At 62.7% G+C, this 23,742-nt stretch overlaps 3 protein-coding genes across 3 annotated transcripts in view; 2 read left to right on the top strand and 1 right to left on the bottom strand.

Moving 5' to 3' along the window:
• Nucleotides 1–375: 375 nt before the first annotated feature.
• On the bottom strand, nt 376–6,713 carry SGSH (N-sulfoglucosamine sulfohydrolase). The gene is made up of 9 exons (XM_075720043.1): nt 6,640–6,713; nt 5,886–6,025; nt 5,420–5,580; nt 5,114–5,219; nt 4,389–4,539; nt 3,965–4,121; nt 2,277–2,358; nt 1,990–2,193; nt 376–935 (listed from the first exon to the last, which is right to left on the bottom strand). Exons 2-9 carry the CDS (start codon nt 5,971–5,973, stop codon nt 376–378), a joined length of 1,509 nt encoding a protein of 502 aa, XP_075576158.1. The 5' UTR covers nt 5,974–6,025; nt 6,640–6,713.
• Nucleotides 6,714–6,832: 119 nt separating this feature from the next.
• Nucleotides 6,833–14,679, top strand: SLC26A11 (solute carrier family 26 member 11). The gene is made up of 16 exons (XM_075720168.1): nt 6,833–7,024; nt 7,315–7,507; nt 7,700–7,785; nt 8,699–8,778; nt 9,601–9,743; nt 10,028–10,203; nt 10,359–10,431; nt 10,851–10,901; nt 11,704–11,764; nt 12,144–12,199; nt 12,320–12,460; nt 12,585–12,712; nt 13,126–13,225; nt 13,805–13,941; nt 14,286–14,358; nt 14,585–14,679. The coding sequence occupies exons 1-16, from the start codon at nt 6,833–6,835 to the stop codon at nt 14,677–14,679; spliced, it is 1,785 nt and encodes a 594-aa protein (XP_075576283.1).
• Nucleotides 14,680–18,570: 3,891 nt separating this feature from the next.
• Nucleotides 18,571–23,742, top strand: part of RNF213 (ring finger protein 213) — a 53,997-nt gene continuing 48,825 nt past the window's right edge. The window contains exons 1-5 of the mRNA XM_075720066.1: nt 18,571–18,690; nt 21,095–21,277; nt 21,401–21,558; nt 22,114–22,800; nt 23,448–23,629. Of these exons, the coding sequence (XP_075576181.1) occupies nt 18,588–18,690; nt 21,095–21,277; nt 21,401–21,558; nt 22,114–22,800; nt 23,448–23,629 (1,313 nt within the window). The 5' untranslated portion in view covers nt 18,571–18,587. The remainder of the gene's footprint in view (nt 18,691–21,094; nt 21,278–21,400; nt 21,559–22,113; nt 22,801–23,447; nt 23,630–23,742) is intronic.

The following is a 23,742-nucleotide window of genomic DNA, read 5'->3' as shown; positions in this document are numbered from 1 at the left end:
TGCCGCCTCCTCGCCGGTACCCCGCTGGCCCGTTTTCCCCCGGGCTGCCCCTCCGCAGCAGGGCTGGCAGCAGGCAGGGCTGCACAGAGACCTCGGCGCTGGGAGCTGGCAGCGACGTGCTCAGCTCCGGGTAAAAACGGGGAGACCTCTCCTCCAGAGGCTTTATTGAGGAGCAACTCGCCCCTGCGGCTCCTCTGGCCGAGGATAAAGGCACGAGGATCCCTGAATGCTCCAGGCAGCATTTGCGATACTGAGAGCCGAGCCTCGGGGTGTCACCCAGGGATTTGGGGCTGGCCCAGCCGGGATCCTGCTCCGACCCCCTCGTGCGCGACGGGCAGCGCACGGCTCCTCCATGGCGATGGGGAGAGCTGAGGCTCACAGCTCGTTGTGCAGCGGCCGGCACGGGGGGCTCAGTTTCTCCTCCAGGACAGCGTCGGGGGCACACACCCACGGGTCACCCGTGTCCCACTGCCACTTCAAGAGCTGCGCGCGGAGCAGCTGGAAGATGGTGGCGTAGCGGGGGTCGGGGGCCAGGTTCTGGCTCTCGGTGGGGTCGTGGCTGCAGTCAAAGAGCTCCCAGCGGTCCCTGTAGTAGTACTGGTGCAGGGTCTTGTTCCAGTGGGTTGGCTGCCCGGCCCTGGTGCGGTTGAGCAGGTCTTGGAAAGTGGGCGAGACGTAGAAGTCCTGGTCGATGGGAAAGGGCATCTTGTAGTTGAGGTTGTGAATGAGGCGGAACTGCTGGTGCTGGATGGCTCGCATGGGGTAGTACATGGTCACCTCGTGGTGGCTCTGGCTGCTGAAGGCAGTGGCCCAGGGCTGCTCCGACTCCAGTGCTGGCAGGAGAGACTTTCCGGTGAGCTGCACCCGCTTTGTGCCAAAGATGCTGTAAGAAGGGTAGGGGATGGAGAACCAGTCCAAAATGGTTGGCGTGAGATCTGGAGGGGAAGAGAAGGGTGAGAGGAGGGGCTGGCGCCCTGTCCTGGTTCCGGCTGGGACAGAGTTAATTTTCTTCCTAGTAGCAGGCACAGTGCTGTGTTTGGATTTAGTAGGAGAAGAATGTTGATAACACACCGATGTTTGAGTTGTTGCTCAGCACTGCTTATGCCAGTCAAGGACTTTTCAGCTTCCCACGCTCTGCCAGGGGCACAAGAAGCTGGGAGGGGGCACAGCCAGGAGAGCTGACCCCAACTGCCCCAAGGGCCATTCCATACCATACGGCGTCATGGGCAGTATAGAAACTGGGGGGGTTGGCCGGGGAGCAGCGATCGCTGCTCGGGAACTGGCTGGGCATCGGTCGGTGGGTGGTGAGCAACTGCATTGTGCATCACTTGCTTTGTATATTATTATTACGGTTATTATGATATTGTTATTATTGCTACTACTATTTTACTTTATTTCTATTATTAAACTGTTCTTATCTCAACCCAGGAGTTTTTCTCACTCCTACTCTTCCAATTTAATTGGTTGGTTTAGTGGTGGACTTGGTAGTGTAGGTTAATGGTTGGACTGGATGATCTTAAAGGTCTTTTCTAACCTAAACGATTCTATGATTCTGTGATCTTAAAGGTCTTTTCCAACCTCAGCGATTCGATGATTCTCTCCCCCATCCCACCGGGGCAGGGGATGTGAGCAAGTGGCTGCGTGGTGCTCAGTTGCTGGCTGGGGCTGAACCCCAACACACCCGTGGGAGGAAACTCAGCCCTGGAGAGGGGCAGAAGGGTCCCGGGGGTCTGCGGCCGCGTGGGCTGCGGGTGGTCCTGGGATGAGCTGCAGAGCTGCGCCCGGGGATGACGTCCCCGCAGGGGACCCTGCTGCTCCGTCGTCCCCCCTCTCCCTTCCCGGAGCTGGCCGCGCCGATGCCGAGGGCCGCAGGCTGTCCTCTGGGAGAGGACCCTGGGTTTCGGCGTGGGGAGGGTGGGGACCAGCTCATGCCCACCCTGGCACAGCTCTGCATGCCCCTGCTCGCTCCTGGGGGGCACGGGCTCTTACCCAGGAGGGTGGCGAAGGCCTGGCTGACCTGCCCCCAGCGCTCAGCGTGCTCAGGGGAGGAGATCAGCAGGGGCTCGGCGGTGCCCGACCGGTAGAGGTTGGTCCTGCCGCTGGGGAAGGGGATGCCGTTGTCGGAGGTGTAGATCACCAGCGTGCTGTTGTGGAAGCCGGCGCGCCGCAGCTCCTCCAGGACCAGCCCGATCCCTGCGGGCGGAGGGGCGGAGGTGAGCGGGGGCAGGAGGGACCGTGGTGCTCGCCGGCACCAGCCGGGCCCCCGCGGCTCCCACCTTGGTCCATGCGCCCGATGGTGGTGTACTGGGCTGCCAGGTCCGCCCGGGCAGCCGGCGTGTCTGGGACAAAGTGGGGCACCTAAACGGAGAAAGGGAAAGCGGCACGTGGCAGCCACGGGGAAGGAGGTTGTCGGTACGCCGGGGTGGCCTTTGCCAGCTCTCGCCCTTAATCCTGACGGCAGCGACCGAGGCGGGGGCCAGCCTGCAGCCACCCCGGCTCCGGCGGAGGCTGCTGTCACCTGCAGCCCCCATATAGCCCTGCACAGCCCCCATATAGCCCTGCACAGCCCCATACAGCCCTGCACAGCCTCATACAGCCCTGCACAGCCCCATATAGCCCTGCACAGCCCCCATATAGCCCTGCACAGCCCCATACAGCCCTGCACAGCCCCCATACAGCCCTGCACAGCCCCATACAGCCCCACGCAGCCCCATACAGCCCTGCACAGCCCCCATACAGCCCTGCACAGCCCCATATAGCCCTGCACAGCCCCATACAGCCCTGCACAGCCCCATACAGCCCTGCACAGCCCCCATATAGCCCTGCACAGCCCCCATACAGCCCTGCACAGCCCCATATAGCCCTGCACAGCCCCATACAGCCCCACACAGCCCCGCACAGCCCCCATACAGCCCTGCACAGCCCCCATATAGCCCTGCACAGCCCCACGCAGCCCCATACAGCCCCGCACAGCCCCCATATAGCCCTGCACAGCCCCCATACAGCCCTGCACAGCCTCATACAGCCCTGCACAGCCCCCATATAGCCCTGCACAGCCTCATACAGCCCCACGCAGCCCCATACAGCCCTGCACAGCCTCATACAGCCCTGCACAGCCCCATACAGCCCTGCACAGCCCCCATATAGCCCTGCACAGCCCCCATACAGCCCTGCACAGCCCCCATACAGCCCTGCACAGCCTCATACAGCCCTGCACAGCCCCCATATAGCCCTGCACAGCCTCATACAGCCCCACGCAGCCCCCATACAGCCCTGCACAGCCCCCATATAGCCCTGCACAGCCTCATACAGCCCTGCACAGCCCCCATACAGCCCTGCACAGCCCCATGCAGCCCCATATAGCCCTGCACAGCCCCATACAGCCCCATATAGCCCCACGCAGCCCCATATAGCCCTGCACAGCCCCCATATAGCCCTGCACAGCCCCATACAGCCCCACGCAGCCCCATACAGCCCCATGCAGCCCCACATAGCCCTGCACAGCCCCACGCAGCCCCACGCAGCCCCATGCAGCCCCACGCAGCCCCACACAGCCCCGCGCAGCCCCATGCAGCCCCACATAGCCCTGCACAGCCCCATACAGCCCTGCACAGCCCCCATATAGCCCTGCACAGCCTCATATAGCCCCGCACAGCCCCATACAGCCCCACGCAGCCCCATACAGCCCTGCACAGCCCCCATATAGCCCTGCACAGCCCCACGCAGCCCCATATAGCCCTGCACAGCCCCATACAGCCCCATATAGCCCCACGCAGCCCCATATAGCCCTGCACAGCCCCCATACAGCCCTGCACAGCCCCCATATAGCCCTGCACAGCCCCCTGCAGCCCTATACAGCCCCATGCAGCCCCATACAGCCCCACGCAGCCCCATACAGCCCCACGCAGCCCCACATAGCCCTGCACAGCCCCATACAGCCCCACGCAGCCCCACAGACTCCCACCTGCACTTGCTCTGGGCTGTAGAGCTGTGGCTTCCAGTCTGGGATCCAGCCCATGCCGCTCTCTCCGTTGCCGAATTTCTCACAAAAGGCTCCATATTGGGGCTGGGAGTGCCCGCAGCGGTGGGGGTCGTGGAAGGCGACGTAGAGGAAGAAAGGCCTAGAGATGGAGGGGGGGAGGTGGGGGTGGTGTAGCGAAGGGCTGCCCACACCCCCCCGAGACCAACCCCGGGCTGTGCAGGGGTGAGCTGGGGTCGGCAGGAGGACTTGCACCTAATCTGGGCTTCTGGATATGGGGTGACCCAGACGGTGTCCCTTGCTATTTGTGACCAGCTGGGACATGGAGACATGTCTTCAGCGAGGCCGGTTTCCCTCTCCTCTCCCGGGACGCCTCGCAGCCTGCCCAGGGACACAGGGCCCGTCTCACCTCTCGTCCTGGCTCTGCAGGAACCGCCGGACCAGCGCTCTGATTCGAGTGATGTTTCTGCCAACCTGCAAGACCGAACTGTTCTCCTCTGTGTAGGCGAAGTCGAAGGGGTAGACAGCCTCGGGCCCAACGTGCTTCTTCCCAATTATCCCTGCAAGAATGCAGACATGCGGTGTGCCAGGAGCAGCGGGGAGCGGGGGGTAGGACGCTGGCTGCTGCTGCTGTCTTCTCCCCGGGGGCTGACGCAAATCATCTGCTCCGGCACAGCGCGGGCTGCGCTCAGCAAACGCCGGTGAAAGCGGAAGATGCTGCTGGCTTCTCCAGTCATTTCTGCCGGTTGCAGAGGCACTTCCACATCTGCTCAGAAAACGGGACCCACCCGGGGACCACGCTGCCCCAGGTCACCGGCGTGGGTAAGTGCTAGAGCAGTGAGGAGCGGCCCGGGTGGAAGTTTGGGGCAAGCGTGAGCCTTGTGTGAACCTGGGAACCAGGAAGGAGCAGGATGAGGAACGGAAGTGAAAGTGAGGTGTAACGAGGATGGCAGGGGAGCACTGGTGGGAGGAAGCAAAGTGAAACCCAGGTGTCAGCACAGAGCATGGGCACGGGTCCAGTCGGTGCTGCCAAGCTCGCAGGCGGGCCAGCCGTCAAGCTCTCCCGCCGGAGGGGGTTCGGTGCACGGCAGAGGGGTGTTGCCTTGCCCGTGTCACTCGCCCCGGGCTCCCTACCTGTCCGGACACGTGCTTGGCTGAGCAGCCAGGGCAGGCTCCGCACGCCGTCGAAGGAGTTGAAGTGGTGCACGTCCTGGTGCAGCCCGTACATCCCATTCTGGTGCTGCAGGCGGGAGGAGACAACACGGTTGGACGATGCCTGCCAGCCTGGCCCCAAAACAAGTCCAGCCGCGCACCAAGCGCACGGGAAGCAGGTCCCAGGGGACCTGGTCAGTGGGCACAGGGGGATTGCCAGGACCTGTGACCATGCTGTAAGCACGCCGGCTCTGGTCACCCCCGAGCGCCCACCGCGCGTGTCCCTACCTGCGGTAAGCCGGTCAGGATGCTGGCCCGGCTCGGGGAGCAGCTGCTGACGGAGGTGAAGGCGTTCTGGAAGACCACGCTGCGCCGGGCCAGCGCGTCCAGGTTGGGTGTCCGGATGGCCGAGTTGTTGTAGGCGCCGCTCTCAAAGCCACCGTCATCCGCTGCAGCGGGAGGGGTGCGGGGTGAGCCCTGCAGCACCGGGCCTGACCCCCGGCATGTCCCCAGCTGTGCGGGGGGCAAAGCCCAGGGGACACTGATGACCCCGGGAGCATCCCTGGCCTGAGGATGGCCCGGGCTGGGCCCAGTGCTGCGGTGACCATCCCAGCAGAGGGGATGCAGCGGGACCCCCGGGGCCGTCCCTCTGCTGCCCACGGGACACCCCGAGCCCGGGGCGGGGGTACCCCAGGGCTGGGGGCAGCGGGCTCGGATCTGGGACTGGTCCCAGGGCTCCGCCGGACACACTCACCCAGGAGGAGCAGCACGTTGCGGGTCGGGGCCGGGGCCCCGCCGGTCCGGAGCGCGGACAGAAGCAGCGACAGCGCCCAGAGCCGCATGGCAGTGGCACTGGCAGTGGCACCGGTACCGGCACCAGTACCGGCAGCGGCACCAGTACCGGCACCAATACCGGCAGCGGCACCGGCAGCAGCACCAGTACCGGCAGCGGCACCGGCAGCAGCACCAGTACCAGCAGCGGCAGCGGCAGCGGCAGCAGCACCAGTACCGGCAGCGGCACCGGTACCGGCAGCAGCACCAGCACCGGCAGCGGCACCGGCACCGGCAGCGGCACCGGCAGCAGCACCAGTACCAGCAGCGGCACCGGTACCGGCAGCGGCAGCAGCACCAGTACCGGCAGCGGCAGCGGCAGCAGCACCGGTACCGGCAGCGGCACCGGTACCGGCAGCAGCACCAGCACCGGCAGCAGCACCGGCACCGGTACCGGCAGCGGCAGCAGCACCGGCAGCGGCAGCGGCAGCGGCAGCAGCACCAGTACCGGCAGCGGCACCGGTACCGGCAGCAGCACCAGCACCGGCAGCAGCACCGGCAGCGGCAGCGGCAGCAGCACCGGTACCAGCAGCGGCACCGGTACCGGCAGCAGCAGCGGCACCGGCAGCAGCACCGGCACCGGCAGCGGCAGCGGCAGCAGCACCAGTACCGGCAGCGGCACCGGTACCGGCAGCAGCACCAGCACCGGCAGCGGCCCGGGGCTCGGCGGCTCCTCCGGCGGCCCCGGCTCCTCCTCTGCCCCGGTCACATGAGGCGGCCCCGGCGGCTCAGATCCGGCCCGGGCGGAGCTGCCGGATGCTCCGGGAGCAGGGAGCGCGGTGGCCCTGAGCCCGCCGTCCCTCCGCCTGCGAGGGGAGCCCGGGGCGGCCGGGCCGGGGGCGGAGGGGCCCGGGGGCAGCAGCCCCGGCCATGTCGGCGCCGGGGCCCCGGCAGCGGGGGCTGAGCTGCCCGTGGCTGTGGCCGGGGCTGCCCGTGCTGCGCTGGCTCCCGCGCTATTCCCTGGCCTGGCTGCAGCTCGACCTGCTCGCCGGGCTGACCGTGGGGCTGACCGTGGTGCCGCAGGCGCTGGCCTACGCCGAGGTGGCCGGGCTGCCTCTCCAGGTGGGTGGCGATGCCCCTGCGGCGTGGGTGCCCGGGGGTGCCCGCTCCCGACCCGCTGCCTGCAGCCTGGCGGCACGGCGGGCAGGGCAGGGAGCGCCGGCCGGCCAAGGGCTGGCCCTCTGCGGTCGCCCGTTTCCCGGGCGCTGGGAGCCGCAGACGCCCTGTGCTTGCCCAGGGCTGGCTGCGGGCGCTGGCGGGACCGGGGGGCAGCCCAGCCCTCCTCGTCCCGGGGGCGTCTGGCATTGCCAGCTCCCAGCGTTGTGCCCGTGCGCCTTTTTGTCCCCGTGCAGTACGGCCTCTATTCTTCCTTCATGGGCTGCTTTGTCTACTGCTTCCTGGGCACCGCCAAGGACGTGACGCTGGGTCCCACGGCCATCATGTCGCTGCTTGTCTCTTCTTACGCGTTCCACGAGCCTGTCTATGCCATCCTGCTCGCCTTCCTCTCCGGCTGCGTCCAGCTGGCCATGGGGCTCCTGCACCTCGGTGAGATGCTCTTGCCATGCCTGGTTGTTGTAGGATATCGCTGTGCATCCTGTAGTTGTTCCCCCCATCCCCTGTGTTTTCTGAGATGCTTCGGTTGGCCTGCTAACGCTTGTGATAGCTCTGTGTGCATGCAAACCCCCTGTGCTCCCCGTCGGGGCCAGCAGCGTGCTTAATGCCACCCATCCCGTGCAGGTTTCCTTCTGGATTTCATTTCCTGCCCAGTCATTAAAGGGTTTACATCAGCTGCTTCCATCACCATTAGCTTCAACCAGATCAAGGTAGGGTCTGCTGGTCTGCTCTGGATGCCTTGCCTGCTCCCTCCTGGAGCCGGCCGTGCTGCCGAGCTGGGGTATTTAGTGCCAATCTGGGGTATTTAGTGCCAATCTGGGGTATTTAGCGCCAATCTGGGGTATTTAGCGCCAATCTGGGGTATTTAGCACCGAGCTGGGGTATTTAGCGCCAGGCTGGGCGATGTGCTCAGTGTGAGGAGAAGGAGCTGCAAAGGGGGCACAGGTCCCCCCTGCCAGTGGTTTTGGTGCGTCTCGGAGTGCGCTGTTCTGAGCAGACCAAGCTGAACGCCTCTGCCTGTGACCAGCTGGTGGCATTCAGGACGCCAGTAAAACCAGGCCATTTGATTTGGTCACCTGCGGGAGGTGCTGGGTGATTCTCGGGCATGGCGGGTTTGCAGCTGCACCGGTCCCTCGCTGGCCTCAGGGGCCTGAGCCCCTCCAGCTCTTCTGGGGCTGCAATGCTTCCTTTGTGGTTAACCAAAATCAGAGACTCGGGGAGATGGTGGCAGGCTGTGCGAGGAGCCCGCGGGCCGGTGTTGGCTAATGGCTGCGGTTGCAGCCGGGGCTGCTGCGAAGGTGCTGGGCTCTTGCTGCTGCTCCCGGCATGGGGCCGGGGATGGCAGGGCTGCGCAGGCTGGGCTGGGGCCCCGAACTGAGCCCCTTCCTGGGAGCTGCGCAGTCGTGCGTGCAGGATGGGGTGGAAGCATCTCAGAGCACCTCGGAGCCCTGCCCGCATGGAGCCGCACAGGGAAAGGGCTGTCCTGGAGTGTGTGCGGGAGCGCGGCGTGGTTGCTGAGGAGTTCTCCCACCGGCTGAGCCCCGGTGCTCCTGGCCGTCCCTCCGTGGCACCCGGCAGCTTGGGTTACGCCAGGCTTTCACCAGGCTTTGTCTTCCTGCACAGAACATCCTGGGGCTGCAGGGGATCCCTCGGCAGTTTTTCCTGCAGGTGTATGAGACGCTGCGGAGGATCGGGGAGACCAGGTCAGCACCGTCCCTGCGCCTGCCCTGCTCCGTCCCCCTGCAGCTGCGGGGTCTCGGGCTCTGCTGCTTCGCTCCCCTTCTCTTTGGTCACACCTTGGACTGATTTCTCGGTCCCTGCCCAGTGCTGTGACACAAGTGCTTGTTCTCAGCCTTTTCCATTTGAGCTGGAAATGTGAAGACGAGGGAGCACGTGGGCTCCCAAGCTGCTAAAGGGGAAGGACGGGGCAGCGTTGTCCTGTTTTCCGCTCCCAGTTAGGTACACCAGGATTTTGCCAGCCCAAAGACACATCTTTGGGACTGTCTGTGTTGTAAGTTCTCCAATTTTTGACAGTCCACGAGGGAGCTCAGGCATCCCCGTGCCCCCTGCCCTCTCCCGTTAGCTGCACTCGTGGCTCGGGGTCTGTGCCGCAGCCTGGGTGTTGCACAGGGCACCGTGACACGCAGGCTCAGCTTCATCACGGCCGGCAGAAGACCTCCCTCCTAGCTGCGAGGGGCAGCAGCGGGATGGGGAGGAGGCAGATCCCACTGCACGCATCCTGCCTGTCGCAGGGGTCCTGCTTCCCGCTTTACGAAGAACCCACAAACCCATTAGCATCATGCCGCTGACTGGGGGCCCCCCTCCTCCCTCTCCTGCTGCCCTCCGGGGAGGTGACGCATTTTGCCGCTGGTGCGGAGGTGCCAGCAGCGTCCCTGCGAGCTACGCACCTCCCTGCAGAGCCGCGGCACGTGCCCCGGCACACGCTCTTCCTCCCGCGGGGCTTTGCGGTAGCTCTCCCTGTGCCCCGCAGCGTGTTTGGGCTGGCACCGATGTGCCTGTTGCAGGGCTGGGGACGCCGTCCTGGGGCTGGCCTGCCTGGCCGCGCTGGCAGGGCTCCGGGCAATGAAGAGCCGCTTGCCCCGAGCTGCCCGTGCGGAGCCGCTGGCTGCCAGGGTCAGCCACCTGATCGTCTGGACCTCCGCCACGGGTGCGTTGGCCATCCCCTGCCCTCTCCCCTCCCGCGGCCGTCCCTCCGGAGGTCTCGCCTCTTCTGGGCAAGGAAGAGGCAGCCCGAAACTGGTAAAGCCCAGGTCGGCAGGAGCTGAGACCCGGAGGTGGGTCGGGGAGGACAAAGTCCCAAGGATGGTCCTGCTGCTGTGCATGCCCCTTCCTGGCTTGGAAGACCTCGGCAGCCCGGGTACCCACCTCCTGCCGTCCCTCCCGCTGCCCTGGGCTCCGGGCAGGTTTTCACAGTTGCTCTCTCTGCTGCAGCACGCAACGCCCTCGTAGTCCTCTTTGCTGGCCTGGTTGCTTACTCCTTCCAGGTGATGGGCTCCCAGCCATTCACGCTCACCGGCAGCATCCCCCGGGGCCTCCCTGCCTTCCGGCTGCCGCGCTTCTCCATGGCTGCACCCAACGGCACCGTCCCCTTCAGGAGCATGGTGGAGGTGGGTGCCAGGCTGGCTGGCAGAGGCTGGGCTCCCCGTGGGCTGCTGTCTCCTTCCTCCTGCGTTTGCTGGCTCCCCGTGCAGCGGGAGGAGGCTCTGCTGCGGGGTGGCCCTTGTCCCTCGGTGGCAACGCTCACCATGTCCTTCCCTCCCAGGACATGGGGGTCGGGCTGGCCGTGGTCCCGCTCATGGGTCTGCTGGAGACGGTTGCGATTGCCAAGGCTTTTGGTACGGCTGCGCCAGGCTCCCGCACCTGCGCTCGCAGGAGGGGTCTCTGCGGGGAATTGGGGTGCTGGGGACGTTGCTGTTCGCACAGGGGCAGTGGGGAGGGACTGGGCTGCCCGTGCCAAGCCCGGTTCATAGCATGGGCTGGCAGGCAGGGTCCCGTGGGGTGCTGCTGGCCCCCTCCCCGGGCTGGGCAGCTGCCCCGTGCCTGACTGGGGAGCGGGCTGCGGGGGTCCTGCACTGCGCACGGCTGGAGTTTGCACAGGAGCTGAGCGTCGCCTTGGGCTGCTCGGGGGGTGCTGGGACAGGGGGGTGCCAGGATGGGGTCCCACGGCTGTCCCAGGCGCTGCCAGCCCCGCTCCGCGCGCGTGGCGGGTCGTGCCTGTGGGAAGCTCTGGGCGATGCCGCTCATCTCCTTTCAGCCTCGCAGAACGATTACAGGATTGATCCCAACCAGGAGCTGCTGGCTATGGGTAAGAGCCCGCTCGGAGCAGGAGGGCAGGGGGTGGGGATCCGGCCTGACCACCGCTGTGTGTCCCCGTGTGAGCCAGCACAGGCAGGATGCAGGAACAACCACAAAACCATGGGTGAAATGCAAAGAATAAATTTATTTTCATCACCTCGCTAACTGGGGCATCCCTGCAGCAGCACCCGGGCAGGGGCACACCAGCGGGAACGCAGGCACGGCGGAGCTCGGTCCATGCTGGAGGATCACCCAACTGGCTGTTTTCGCCTGTTTATCAGGGATTCGCGCAGGCGTAGTTCACCACTGTGCTTTGATCTTTCCCGTCGCAGCGCAGGAATCTGAAGCATGTTTGATAGGGTGCCTCTAAGTCTATCACAGGCCTGTGTCATCTAAACACAGATGTTCTACTTGTCCAACACACAAGGCCAAACAACAGCTAGTATGATATAGGTGTTTTTTGACACCCCAGCTGCAAGTCACTTGAGCGTGTTTACAATCCTCGCCAGCCTTCCGCTATTTTCCCACAGTCCTGCAGCCCCGGAGCTACCAGAGATCCCCATCTCAGCAGTCCCACCTCTTCCTGAAGTTCTACCTTTCCCATCTTGCATGGTGCCCCCCCAGCCTTTCTCATAGCTTAGCAATTTCCCGAGCAGCCTGAGCCCAGCACGCATGGCCGGACCGGCTCCGATCCAGCCGTGGGTACCAGCCTGGGGATGGAGGAGGTGACGACAGGGGCACAGACCGGTCTCAGCCCGGGCAGTGCCTCCCATAGCTGCTGCATCGCCAGCCCCTCTCCTTCCCCACTGCAGGCTTCGCCAACGTCCTGGGCTCCTTCGTCTCATCGTATCCCATCACGGGCAGCTTTGGCCGGTGGGTAGCAGGAGGGGGAGCGGAGCCCCAGCCCGCAGGACGCTCGCTGGGGCTGCGGCGAGGGGGCTCTGCGAGATCTTGGGCGGAAGGTCGTGCGGACCCCGGTGGGTCCCTGGGCTCGTGTCCGGGTCCCCGGCTGCCCACCTCGGCTGCCGGGCTATGCATGGGTCCTGCGGCGACCTTCCCTCCCACCTCCCGTGCCCTGTGGTCCCGCTGCGGGCTGGGAGCTGCGGGCTCGTGCGTGTTTCTCCCCGGTGGGGTCTGACAGGGTGGGGGGTTTTCCTGGGTGGGGTTTTCCTGGGTGGGGTCTCTGGGCAGCGGGTGGGGGCAGCTGCTGGCCCCGGCCAGCCTCGGCGCAGCGTGTTGCTTTGCATTTCAGGACGGCGGTGAACGCGCAGTCGGGCGTCTGCACCCCCGCGGGAGGGCTCGTCACAGGTAGAGCCCCCCGACCCTCGCCGTGGGCTGCTCTGCAGGCCCCCGTGCCCAGCACCCGCTCCCCCCGGGCACCCCGGGCGTCGGGGGCCGCAGGGCTCAGGTGCTCCCCATCTCCCGCAGGCACCCTGGTCCTGCTCTCGCTGGCGTACCTCACCTCGCTCTTCTACTACATCCCCAAAGCGGCGCTGGCCGCCGTCATCATCTCGGCTGTGGTCCCCATGTTTGACGCTGGGATCTTCAGGACGCTCTGGCGGGTTAAGAGTGAGGGCACGAGCCGGGGGCGGTCGATCCCCCCGTGCAATCCGGCTCTGCCTGCGGAGCAGGCGCTGTCCCCGAGGGCCCTGTGGTACAGGATGAGGCGCAGCCTTGGTCATCTCTCTTGCAGGGCTGGACCTTGTGCCCCTCTGCGTGACGTTCCTGCTCTGCTTCTGGGAGGTCCAGTACGGCATCATGGCCGGGGTGCTGGTCTCAGGGATTCTTCTCCTCTACCCCATCGCCAGGCCCCCAATAAAGGTGGGCTTCACACCTCGCCTTGGATGCGGCGGGGCCAGCCGGGCTCAGCAGGGAGCAGGGAGCTGGGAGAGGGCTCCCAAGGACAGCGGGGTGTTGGGGTGCGGGATGCTCCTGACCTGCTCCCACCCTATCCCGTGTCCCCAGCCGGCCATGGGCACGGCGCAGGGACCCCTTTCAAGGAGCACGAGGAAAGGGTATCCCAGGAGCTGAGAGCAGGAGAGGGAGGCATCGCTGTCCCTGCTCCTGCTGACACCTGGGGTGTGCGCGGGAGGGGACTTTCCCTGAGGGATGGGGGCTCCCGCGTGTCCCCCGCCAGCAGGAAGGACAGTGCTTTGCTTGTTGTCCCCGCCGGGGGAAGGTCACAGCCCCGAGCCCTCCCGGGACTCATCCCCCGCCTCCGGGGTCTTGCACAGGTGTCGGAGGGGGACGTGCTCCTCGTGCAGCCGGGGAGCAGCCTGCACTTCCCAGCCATCGAGTACCTCCAGGATGCCGTGTGCAGCCGTGCCCTGGCAGGTACGGTGCTCCCCGGCCCGCTGGCTTGTCCCGGCGACTCGGCTGTAACCCGGTGCCCACCGGGATCACTGCTGAGGGGGGTGGGAAGCGCTGCCCAGGCCTGCAGGCTGCGGGCGCAAGGTTCCCTGCGGCCGGGACCAGCCCCTGGCCGCTGCCGCTCTCCCACGGCTCTGGCTCTAAGGGCTGTCCCCTGTGAGCTGGTCATTTCTGGACTCGTCAGGGATGTGACAGGCATTGGAATGGGCTTCCCAGAGAAGTGGTGGGGTCCCCATCCCCGGAGGGGTTCAAAAAACGGGCAGACGTGGCACTTTGGGACATGGTTTAGTGGGCATGGGGGTGTTGGGTTGATGGTTGGACTGATCTTAGAGGTCCTTTCCAACCTTAGTGATTGTATTCTAGTTTTACTTCCATTAAAAAATAATCCAGACACCAAGCTAGGAAACATTCATTATTACTCTACCCTTAATTGGCTTAGTGGTGGACTTGGTAGTGTAGGTTAATGGTTGGACTGGATGATCTTAAAGGTCTTTTCCAACCTCAACGATTCGATGATTCTATGACTGCATGCTCTTCTTCCAGCAGCATCTCCACCACGCTCCGTCATCCTGGACTGTCGCCACATCAGCAGCATCGATTACACGGTGGTGGTGGGGCTGGCAGAGCTGCTGCAGGAGCTGCGCAAGCACGGCCTCTCTCCGGCCTTCTGCAGCCTGCAGGTACGTGGGACGCAGCCTTGGCCGGCCCCGTGCCAGCTCCTGCAGCCTCTCCCCGCGCCCGGCGTCCGCGCTGCTCCCCGGGGGAGGCTCTGCGCCCATGGGCTCAGCGCGGCTGCCTTCCCCGCCTGGTCTGCGCTGCCCGCTGGCACCTGCCACGGGGATGCTGCTGCTTCTCTTCTGTCTCCAAGAGGCAGAGGCTGCGGCGTCTGAGCCCAGCTGGGGGGTGCAGGGCGGCAGGGAAGGGCTGCATGCTCTGCACTGGGCTGGCTGGGGGGCTCACAGCCCCGGAGAGATGGGAAGCGGCCAGCAGCAGGCTCCCCCAGCCCAGGTCTCTCTGCCCTCAGGACCCCGTTCTCCGAGTCCTGCTGTCCGCAGATTTAGAAGGATTCCAGCATTTCCCCAGCCGGGAGGAGGCAGGTGAGGCTCTGGGCTGCCCTGGGTGCTCTCCTGGGGCTGGGGTCCCCCAGGCTGCTGCTGAGCGGGGCTCTGAGGGTGAGCCCCTGCAGCGCGGGGGGCTGCGGGGGCCTGGCTCCCGGGAAGGCGAGCGGGAGCCGCTCTGGGAAGCGGGGTCACCCCGGCCTCGGGGATCTGTGGCAAGCCTTGGCTTAACTCTCCGTCCTGCTTCTCCCCCTTCCTGGCTCAGAGCGGTGTGGAGCAGCGGAGCCGGGGGCCGGTGGGGCAGCCCCCTTCACCAGCACCAGCGAGAGCTCGCTGCTGCCCGCGGGGCTCATCCAGTGAGCCGAGGAGCCGCCTGGGACCTCGGGGGCAGCCTCGCCACGCTGGCTCCTCGCCTCCGATTACGCCGGGGCTGTACGTCCTGTGCGGTGGCTGTGACACCCCGGTGACATCCGACCAAGACCCTCCATGGGAGCCGCCCGGCCCTGTCCTCCCTCCTGGGCGGCTGGTGGGACGGATGCGTGGCGGGGCTGAGCCCATCCCCGTGTCCCACGCTGGGGAGGGCAGAGCGAGACCAAGGACAAACGGTCCGTGGAAGGGATTAGTGGGACAAAACCGTTCCCTATCACCGTCATCAGGAAAAACCCATCCCTCCTTCCAGGTCTTCTCCATCCTCAAAGCCACCGTTGTTTTTAAATCAGCTGTTTTAATTCTGGACCCTTTTCTTATTCTGGGACGTACTGAACCCTAACGCGGCGCGTACTCTCGTCAAAGCGTGTTTCAAGGATGTTGGCACAGCACTCCAAGCCCAAGGGCATGCTGCAGCTCCCAGCCTCAGGCTGCTGGGAGATGAAAAGCATCAGTGATTTTACTCCTTACTGATCCCTCTTGGTTTGTGGGGTTTTCTGCCAAATGCTGCCGTCGGGCAGGGCTGGGCTGTCGCCCCGTGGGTGCAGCCCCTCGCCTGACTCCTGCCAGGCACCCGAGGGGACAGGCACCGTGACACCAGCTTGTGCTTGCCTTGCTGTGAAATGGGTGCAAACAGCGCTGGCAGGCAGCAGGGTTGCGGGGCAAGGTTCAGGAGAAAGCGGTTTTCCTGAACTGCCCTTGGTTGACGTTCCTGCGAGGAGGGTATAATAAAGCAGTAATTGCAAATGAGTCAGTGTGATCGCTGTCTTCCTTTGGGGAAAGCTTTTGCCTTTTGTGCGGGAAGGAAAAATTAAGCCCTAATGTCTGGGTGCTGCTGATCAAACCAAGGAAAAGAAACTGAAACCAGGCGGTTGCTCAGTGCTCGAAGGCACGCTCCAGCACAGCTCTTCCTGCCAACGATTTCGCAGGTTTTGCAGGGAGGGTAGAGGTGCCTGGGAGCCACAAAACTGCGAGAGCCGCTGCCGCCGGAGGCTAGAGGAGCATTTCTGCGGCGGAGCCGCGCTGGGCGGCGAGTTCCTCGCTGCACCGGCAGCAGAGAAGCGTTTGCAGAACTGGAGAGGCACACATGCCATCTCTGGCCGTCCACCCGTCCATCTGTCTCCCCGGCCAAGGAGCGACCAGCACAGAGGTGGAGCAGGTTTGATGCATTTCTCTTCATGTCGTATGGGAGCTGGCTGCTGCCCTGCGCCGCGTCAGGTTGTGCTGCGAAAGCTGCTCCGTGCGCCTGGGGAGCAGCTCAGCGGGGCAGCGGCAGAAGGGGGCTCAGGCAACCCTCTGCCCGGGGACGCTGGGCGGAGCGGGAGTGGGGAAAGAGAGGGCAAGGGGGTAAAAAGGGCCAATTGTGTGTAGATAGCGTGTGTGCTCGAACCCGTGTGTGCGAGTGCGTGAGCGCTAGCGAAGATCAGGCCAGCTCGGTCCCGGTTGGATCCGCGGACAGGGTGACAGCCGCGTCCCCACTTTCCGCTGTTGGATCCAGCACTGTATATTTTCTCCGACACACTTGCCCTCCCCACCGCTGCTGGCAGGCCCCGTCCCGCATCCCTGCGCTGTCCGGGGGAGCAAGCGCATTTAACAGAAGGGTGAAACCCCCCACAGCCGCCCCCAGCGCCGACAGCCCCGCTACGGCGGCCTGAGGAGCCTGTTGGCGACCATTTGCTGCCCATGCTACTGCAGCAGCTCGGAGACGGGATGGGAACAAGAAATGCTCCATAGCGGCCTCTGGGACGCTTCCTAACCCTAGCGCTAACCCTAACGCTAACCCTAGCGTTAACCCTAGCGCTAACCCTAACGCTAACCCGAGCCGCGCGGGCAGTGGTGGAGGGTTGGTACGTCCCCACGTCACAAGCCAAAAGTAGAAGAAAAGGGGGCTTTGCTGGGGATCTGGGAGCTGCTAAAGCCGGGCTGGGAAGGAGGAGCAGGGGCTGAGCTCCATGCGCGTCCCCGCTGGCCCGGGGCAGCCGGAGCGGGCAGCGGGCATCCAGCTCCGGGCTAGGATTAGCCATCGGACCACCGACAAGCCTCCCCCGTGCCCTGCCCAAGGGGCCGGGCTGCCGGAGGTCCCGGGCCGGTTTTGGGGGTCCCGGGGAGGGCAGAGCGCCCGCTCCCCCCCGCCGGCAGCGGCCCTTTGCCGCGCTCCTCCGGTGCCCAGCCCCCCCGGGGACCCCCGCCCGGCTCCGGCAGCCGCCGCAGGGCCGGGAGCCGCCCGGTGGGAAGGGGCCGGGGCCGGGGCGGGGCGGGGCGGGGGGCGGTGGCGGTGACGTCCCAGAAACGAAACTTGGCGGCTCGGCCAGAAAGCGAAACTTCGCCGGCCGGGAGGCGGCGGCGGGGCCGTGCGGAGCGGGAGCGGGAGCGGCGGGGCCCCGGCCCCGGCCCGGCGGGGAGGTGCGTTACCGGGAGCGGAGCGGAGCGGGGCGGGCGGCCGGGGCAGCGGGCCTGGGCTTGCGGGGGGCTCGGCTGCGGGCGGGGCGGGGGCTCCGCTGCCGGGACCGGCTGGGTTCCGGGCTCCGCTGCAGCCCCCCGGTGCCCTCCGGTCCCCCCCGGTGCACCCCGGTCCCCCCCGCCCTCCTCTCTCCTCCCGCTGCACCCGGGACACCCCTACCCCTTGGTGGTCCCGGTCCTCCCCGCCATGCACCCCGGCCGTACCGGACCCCCCAGCGCCACCCCGGTGCCCCGGCCCCCTCCGCGGTGCCCAGGCCCCTCCCCCCCCGGTGCGCCCTGCCCTCCTCTCTCCTCCCGCTGCACCCGGGACACCCCTATCCCTTGGTGGTCCCGGTCCTCCCCGCCGTGCACCCCGGCCGTACCGGACCCCCCGGCCCCCTCCGCGGTGCCCCGGCCCCCTCCGCGGTGCCCCGGCCCCCCCCCCCGGTGCTCTCCGGTACCCCCGGTCCCCCCCGCCCTCCTCTCTCCTCCCGCTGCACCCGGGACACCCCTACCCCTTGGTGGTCCCGGTCCTCCCGGACGTACCGGCCCCCCCCGGTGCCCCCCGGCCCCCCCGCGCAGGCTGGGAGCCGCAGGAAGCCCCGCCCCCTGCCGGCCGGCCCGCACCTAACGGGCCTCATTTACATCCCGCCGGCCCTTCGCCACGCCATTGGTCCATCCCCCCGGCTCGTTTGCATAGAGCTGCGCGGGAGAGGCGGCAGTCGCTGCCTATCCGCGGGGGGGGGGGGGGCGAGCGGCGCCTCTTTTGCATACAGGCTCCGCCCAGGGGTCAGCCCCGCCTCCCGCCCCAGGAGGTGCGGGTCGGGGCTGCGGCCTGCGGGGTCGGCCCAGCCCCCCCCCCCCCCCCGGTTCGGGTCCCCAGTCCCCCCCCCCCCCCCCCCGGTTCGGGTCCCCCCCCCGGTCCCGCCGGCCCCAACCGGGACGGGTCTGCCGGCCTGTGGGGCGGGAGCAGCGCCCTGCAGACCTCCGGGGGCAGGGAGGCGGCGGGGCACAGCCAGGGCTGCGTTCGGGCCTGCTCGGCCGCGCTGCCTTCCCGAATGAGTTTAATTGCCAACGGTCTGTGTGTCAGCGTGGAGTAGCTATTTTTATTTGTTTGGGGTTTTTTAAAGCGCTTACGGTTCCCCCCCTCGCCAGCCCGTGAGCTGGCGCAGCTGGGGGCCGGGGCCGCTGGCTCGATGGCGGCCGGCTGGCGAAGCCCCCGCAGCTGAGGGCCTTGCTCTTGGCTATCACAGGTGGCTTCCTGAAAATAAAACCAGTGCCGGGAGGAAGGCTGTGTGACAAAGGTGCATTACTTCACATTAACACTTGTATTTCTCTTTCTGCCCCGTCCTTTCCCTCTGTGGCCTCGAAAAAGCTTACCGCAGGGTTCGCGGCTGGGAAACATGAAGTGCCATGTGTGTCACGCTCTTCCTGGGGATGATTCTCCTGCTTCTTGCAGCAAATGCGGGGCCCAGCTGGCTCCCGGCGCTGGGGGCGAGGATTCAGGTAGGAGGACGCGGTGCGGGGTGAGCTGGGGGACGCTGCGTGGGGGGCTGGCGTGCCCTGCGGCCGCACGGCGACCAGAGGCTGTGGGGGCCCGGTGGTTCTTCTGGTAGCCCCGGTGCTTGTCTGGCTCTGGGCTGCTCTGCTCTGGCCGGGTTGTTCCATGCTGCTCTCGTCTTGAGCGTCCTGTGCGTTACTTGCTAGAGACAGAGTTTTTCCTCGCTTTGCAGTGACTGGTGGGGGATGGAGAGAGAAGCGAGCGAGTCGCTGACGCCTCCTACACACATGCTCCACGCTCGGATCATAGAATCATAGAATGCTTTGGGTTGGAAGGGACCTTGAGAGATCATCGAGCCCAATCCCCCTGCAGTGAGCAGGGATTGAACCTGTGAACTTGGTGTTATTAGCGCCGTGTTCTAACCAACTGAGCTAACCGCCAGTGTTGAACTAGTTTCCGTTTTGCCAATGAACTGGTGCCATTTTTATGGAATGCTGTATTACAAAGACCAGTTCCGTTATCTGGGTTTGGCTGGGATAGAGTTAATTTTTTTCCTAGTAGCTGGCACAGTGCTGTGTTTTGGATTTAGGGTGAGAATAGTGTTGATAACACGCTGATGTTTCAGTTGTTGCTGAGCAGTGCTTACATAGAGTCAAGGCCTTTTCCTGCTTCTCGTCCTGCCCTGCCAGCGAGGAGGCTGGAGGTGCACAAGAAGCTGGGAGAGGACACGGCTGGGACAGCTGACCCAAGCTGGCCAAAGGGATATTCCAGACCCTACGGCATCATGCTGGACAAAAACAGAAGTGGGGGGATTTGGCTGGGGGGGGGGCATGGCCACTGCTTGGGAGCTGGCTGGGCATCGGTCAGCGGGTGGTGAGCAATTGCATTGTGCAGCACTTGTTTTGTATATTCTTTTATCACTATTATTATTTTCCCTTCCTTTTCTGTCCTATTAAATTGTCTTTATCTCAACCCACCAGTTTTACTTTTTTTTTTTAATTCTCTCACACCACAACACTGGTCTAGTCCCTCTTGAACCAGAATGTCCTATCTTCAGCTTATCGTTAGGTTTAGAATTCAGTGCCTGAACTTCTGTTTGACAACACACTAATTCTGCCTCCGTGAACACTAATAGAGCCAAGTACACAATTAATACAGTTACACAGGGGGAAGTATTTCCTTATCCTTTATTTGCTTAAAGAGAGAATGACCCGGGCCACCAGAATTGCTTTTGGTGTGTTGATATGAAGAAGTAGGGTCCTATAAAAGAATATGCTAAATCAGAATCAGCCTGCTGTAGTCCTGATAAGATCAATTCTTAGCAAATCCCTCTGCAATCTGGAATGGCAAGGTAACAAACCCAGGATCTCCAGGTCTTAAATGCTGTAGGAAAAACATCTCGAGCATCTGTTCTGGTGGTCTGAAAGCTTTGTCCCCGCTTCTGGTAATGATTGAAAGTGGTGGAAGGAGTTGTAGTGCTTTACCAGGTGAATATGCTCTCTGTCTGGGGGACCAGGGAGTTCTACCAAGTAAATGTGTGCAGGTCAAGCCCTGTCAACAGAGGAGTCACTGAGGAGCAGGAAAAGCTCAGGGAAGAGTTTAAACGTTCCAGGTAATGGCATGATAGTAAATTGGATGTGAAACAATATTGCGAAGGGTGCCTGCTTCAGGTACAAAACAACCCGCTGTCATTAAGCTTGGTGCAGCCTTTGGGCTGTAATACTCAAAAAGAGGCTGTGAGCTACCTTCACCTTGATTTTTTTTTTGGGTGCTCCTGCTCCCAAAAATACCCAGAGGAAATCAATGTCTTTTGGTGTTGACTGATCTCCACTCAAGGAGGTTAAAAGCTTCTGCTCTCAAATTTGGGGTAGAGACACTGCTGAAGAGCCCGTAAAACAGGTCTGTAGAAAGTGGGGATCTACTCTGATGCCTGACTCAGGTCTGAGCTGCCTTTTCACAGGTTTTAGGGTCTGGATAAAACTCTCGAAGATAAAAAGGGAGTTTCCCATGCCTTCCTGGACACAACACTCAGCAGCATGGTAGAGGTCACACAGCCAGTCCAGAAGGCTGAGAAAGCTGAGAAGTGCCAGCGTACTGTCACCGCACATCTTGGGGGTCCTCAAGCGTTTCGACAGGCAGTTGTGGTTCCCAGCGCCTGCTGCTTTGGCCAGTAGCACGTTAGCTGGAGGTAGTATGGAGAACGTCAGTACCTGAATACAGTGGTTTCTTAATTATTCTGCTGCTGACTGGTGTCATTGCTAGTAGTAGTTGTTGAACAGGGAACAGCAAAGCGGCTCCTGTGTGTTCAACTGATACACTTAGCAGCAGACCCTGCTTGCTCACCACCAGCTGAGAACCATCTTCTTTCCCGACTCTTTAGTTTAACAACAAACCTTGCCTCCATTGCAGAAAGAAGAGAGGTGAAGCTTGCACCAGTCCCTGATACAGGAGCAGAGCCTGGGAGAGATGTGAGGGGAGAAGGTGCCAACGGGCCTTCTTCCACCACTGAAACAAAGGAGGAGGAGGAGGGAGGATCACTGATGGAGAACGCAAGAGCTCTGATTGATACCTCAGAGACCACACCTGAATGCAGTGCAGGTGGGCCTCCTTCCTCTACTGCAACCCAGGCGGAGGAGGAGGAGGAGGGAGCATCGCTGCTGGAGAACGCAAGAGCTCTGATTGATACCTCAGAGACCACACCTGAATGCAGTGGAGGTGGGCCTCCTTCCTCTACTGCAACCCAGGCGGAGGAGGAGGAGGAAGAGGAGGAGGAGGGAGCATCGCTGCTGGAGGGTGTAACAGCTCCAAGTGGTAGCTCAGAGGCTGCACCTCAGTGCGTGGCTGGTAATTCTTCTGAGAAGTCACGGAAGAGGGTAAGGCTCTTTGTGGGTGCTGAGGAGCAGGAGTAGCTGGTAACTTGTTGCTCTCTCTGTTGTAAAGCAATGAGGCTGGGCTGCATCACCACAAATCCCTTTGGCCCGCACCTGGATGCTGCTGCCGGTGTTCCTAGGCAAACTGTAGATGTATTTGCTTACGTTAAGCGTTGCGTGTGCAGATAGCTGATGTGCTGAGTGGTACAGCTCCCCATGACAGTACCCTTGCTGCACTGAGGGAAATGGCATCGAATTCAGCTTAGTAATTGGTCTGACCTTGTTAGTGAGCATCATGCTCAGCGCTGTTCTGTGTTCCTGCTGAGAAAGTCTTGAATATTAAAACTACAGAATTCTCAAGAGTTACTTGCATTTCACCTACAATAGAAGATGGTAGCTGGTCTTGTCCCTTCTCTTACTGATCGTTTTCCATTAACCCATTGTAGCAGGAAGATGTTGGTACTAGCTGCAATGGAGGAGGTGACAAAAGAATTTCTCTTCAACAGTGAATAAATAGACATTATGGTGTTCCGTCCTTTTTTTTTTTTTTTTAAATAGAAAAAGAAGAGGAATAAAAAAATGAAGGGTCCTCCCAGCTCCAGGGAGCAGGAGTCTCTGCCTCCTCTAAGCTCAGCACCAGCTCAAACCACAGAATTGCCTGATACATGTGTTATTCCACAAGAAATCCAAACCCCGGGCAGTGAAGCAGCCAAACCGGGTGCTGATGTCCTTGCTGGTGACAGCGGAGGCGCACAGGAAAGCGACAGGGCATTGGATCACCTGGGAAAGGAAGCTGGAAGTCTGGAAGCAGTTGCAGAAGGCAGTCACTGCAGCGTAGACGCGATGACCCCACCAAAGCAGAGCAGCACGGATAATGTGGCTGCGCCGTCTCCGAGCTCTGCAGCCCCAAAGGAGAAGGTGGAGGGTGGAAGTACCACGGAGTGCGGAGAAGTGGTCAGGAGTAACGTGGAAGGGGGCAGTCATGCCCCTGGTGCTGGCCAGCTTCCAGAAACCAGACCAGCTTCCCAGCCCTCGGGTAGCAGTAAGAAACCAGCCTCAACAGGAGAGCAAGCGAGCGTTTCCTCTGGGTTGGCTCCTGGTACAGAAGCGCCTAAAAGTAAGCCTGCAGCTCCTTGTGCTGAACGTCGAAGTCAAGACACAAAGACTCCACCTGTGGTCAAAAACTCGCAGGCTGGGAAGGATAAAGAAGACGCCAGCCAGAAAGTGAGCTGTTCGCCTTCCAAGGTAAGTGCGCGAGTGAACACTCTGGTGAGTATTTGGTTGAGTTGGGCAAAGTTTCCCTTTGTAACTATGATTCTTTTGTGCTGTCAGAAAAGCTGAAGACCACAAGGCTGGGGATATGGGGAGAAAGCAGGGAACGCTATGAAGTGTTTCTTTTTTGAGTTTTGCTCTCCCGTGTGTTCTAGCACGGCGCTGTCACTGAGCGGTTGCTCAGTTACCCCCCAGGAGCTGTGAACTTGTCCCTTCTCCAGCCAGCTCTTCCAGTGAGCTCTGTCGGATCTCCTCTGACAAGGAGATCTTCGTGCTTTGTAGGGGTCTGTGCTCCACTCACGGACAGGCCTGTAAAGCTCTAAGTTGCTGTTGGTTGTCTTTCACTTTCTTTATGCCCCGTCCTCTGGGGACCCGTGGCATATTGACCTGCCTTGTTGTCAATGCTTGTAGATTGGATTCCTCTTGCAATCCATGCATTATTTTCCTTAACCAGTAGCTTCTCTCAGTGAGGGATTAGTATTTCCAGAAGTGTGAAGCTAGCTGGTATGCTGTGATTTCTGGGTATCCCCACCTGTCTGAAGAAATGTTGGATATTTCTGCGGATGTTGTACTGCCAGGGTCTCCTGTTTAATTGGGCATTGTCTGTCTTCCTATCGCAGAATGAAAACACAAAGGAGAAGAAGAAGGCCCCAAGTGAGAAAATGCATGAGGAAACTGAGAAGGCAAGTCAGACCAAAGGACCTGAGGTTGCTAGAAAGGATGATGCCTCAGCTGTAACAGACAGCTGTAAGGACAAAAAGCAAAAAAGGAACCAGAAACCCGTGGATAAGATTACAGAAAGGTGAGAACACCCCTGCTGCTCCCCAGCATTCTTCACTTACAGGTTTTGGTGTGAGGTGGACTAGGGGACTCCAGACTGAGGCAGGGGATTGAAGTACTAAGATTAGGTCTGCA

The sequence above is a fragment of the Pelecanus crispus genome, chromosome 12 (assembly GCF_030463565.1).
Source record: "Pelecanus crispus isolate bPelCri1 chromosome 12, bPelCri1.pri, whole genome shotgun sequence".
NCBI classification, from domain to species: domain Eukaryota; kingdom Metazoa; phylum Chordata; class Aves; order Pelecaniformes; family Pelecanidae; genus Pelecanus; species Pelecanus crispus.
Note: the sequence above shows the minus strand (reverse complement) of the source record. Positions and strands in the feature narration are given on the sequence as shown.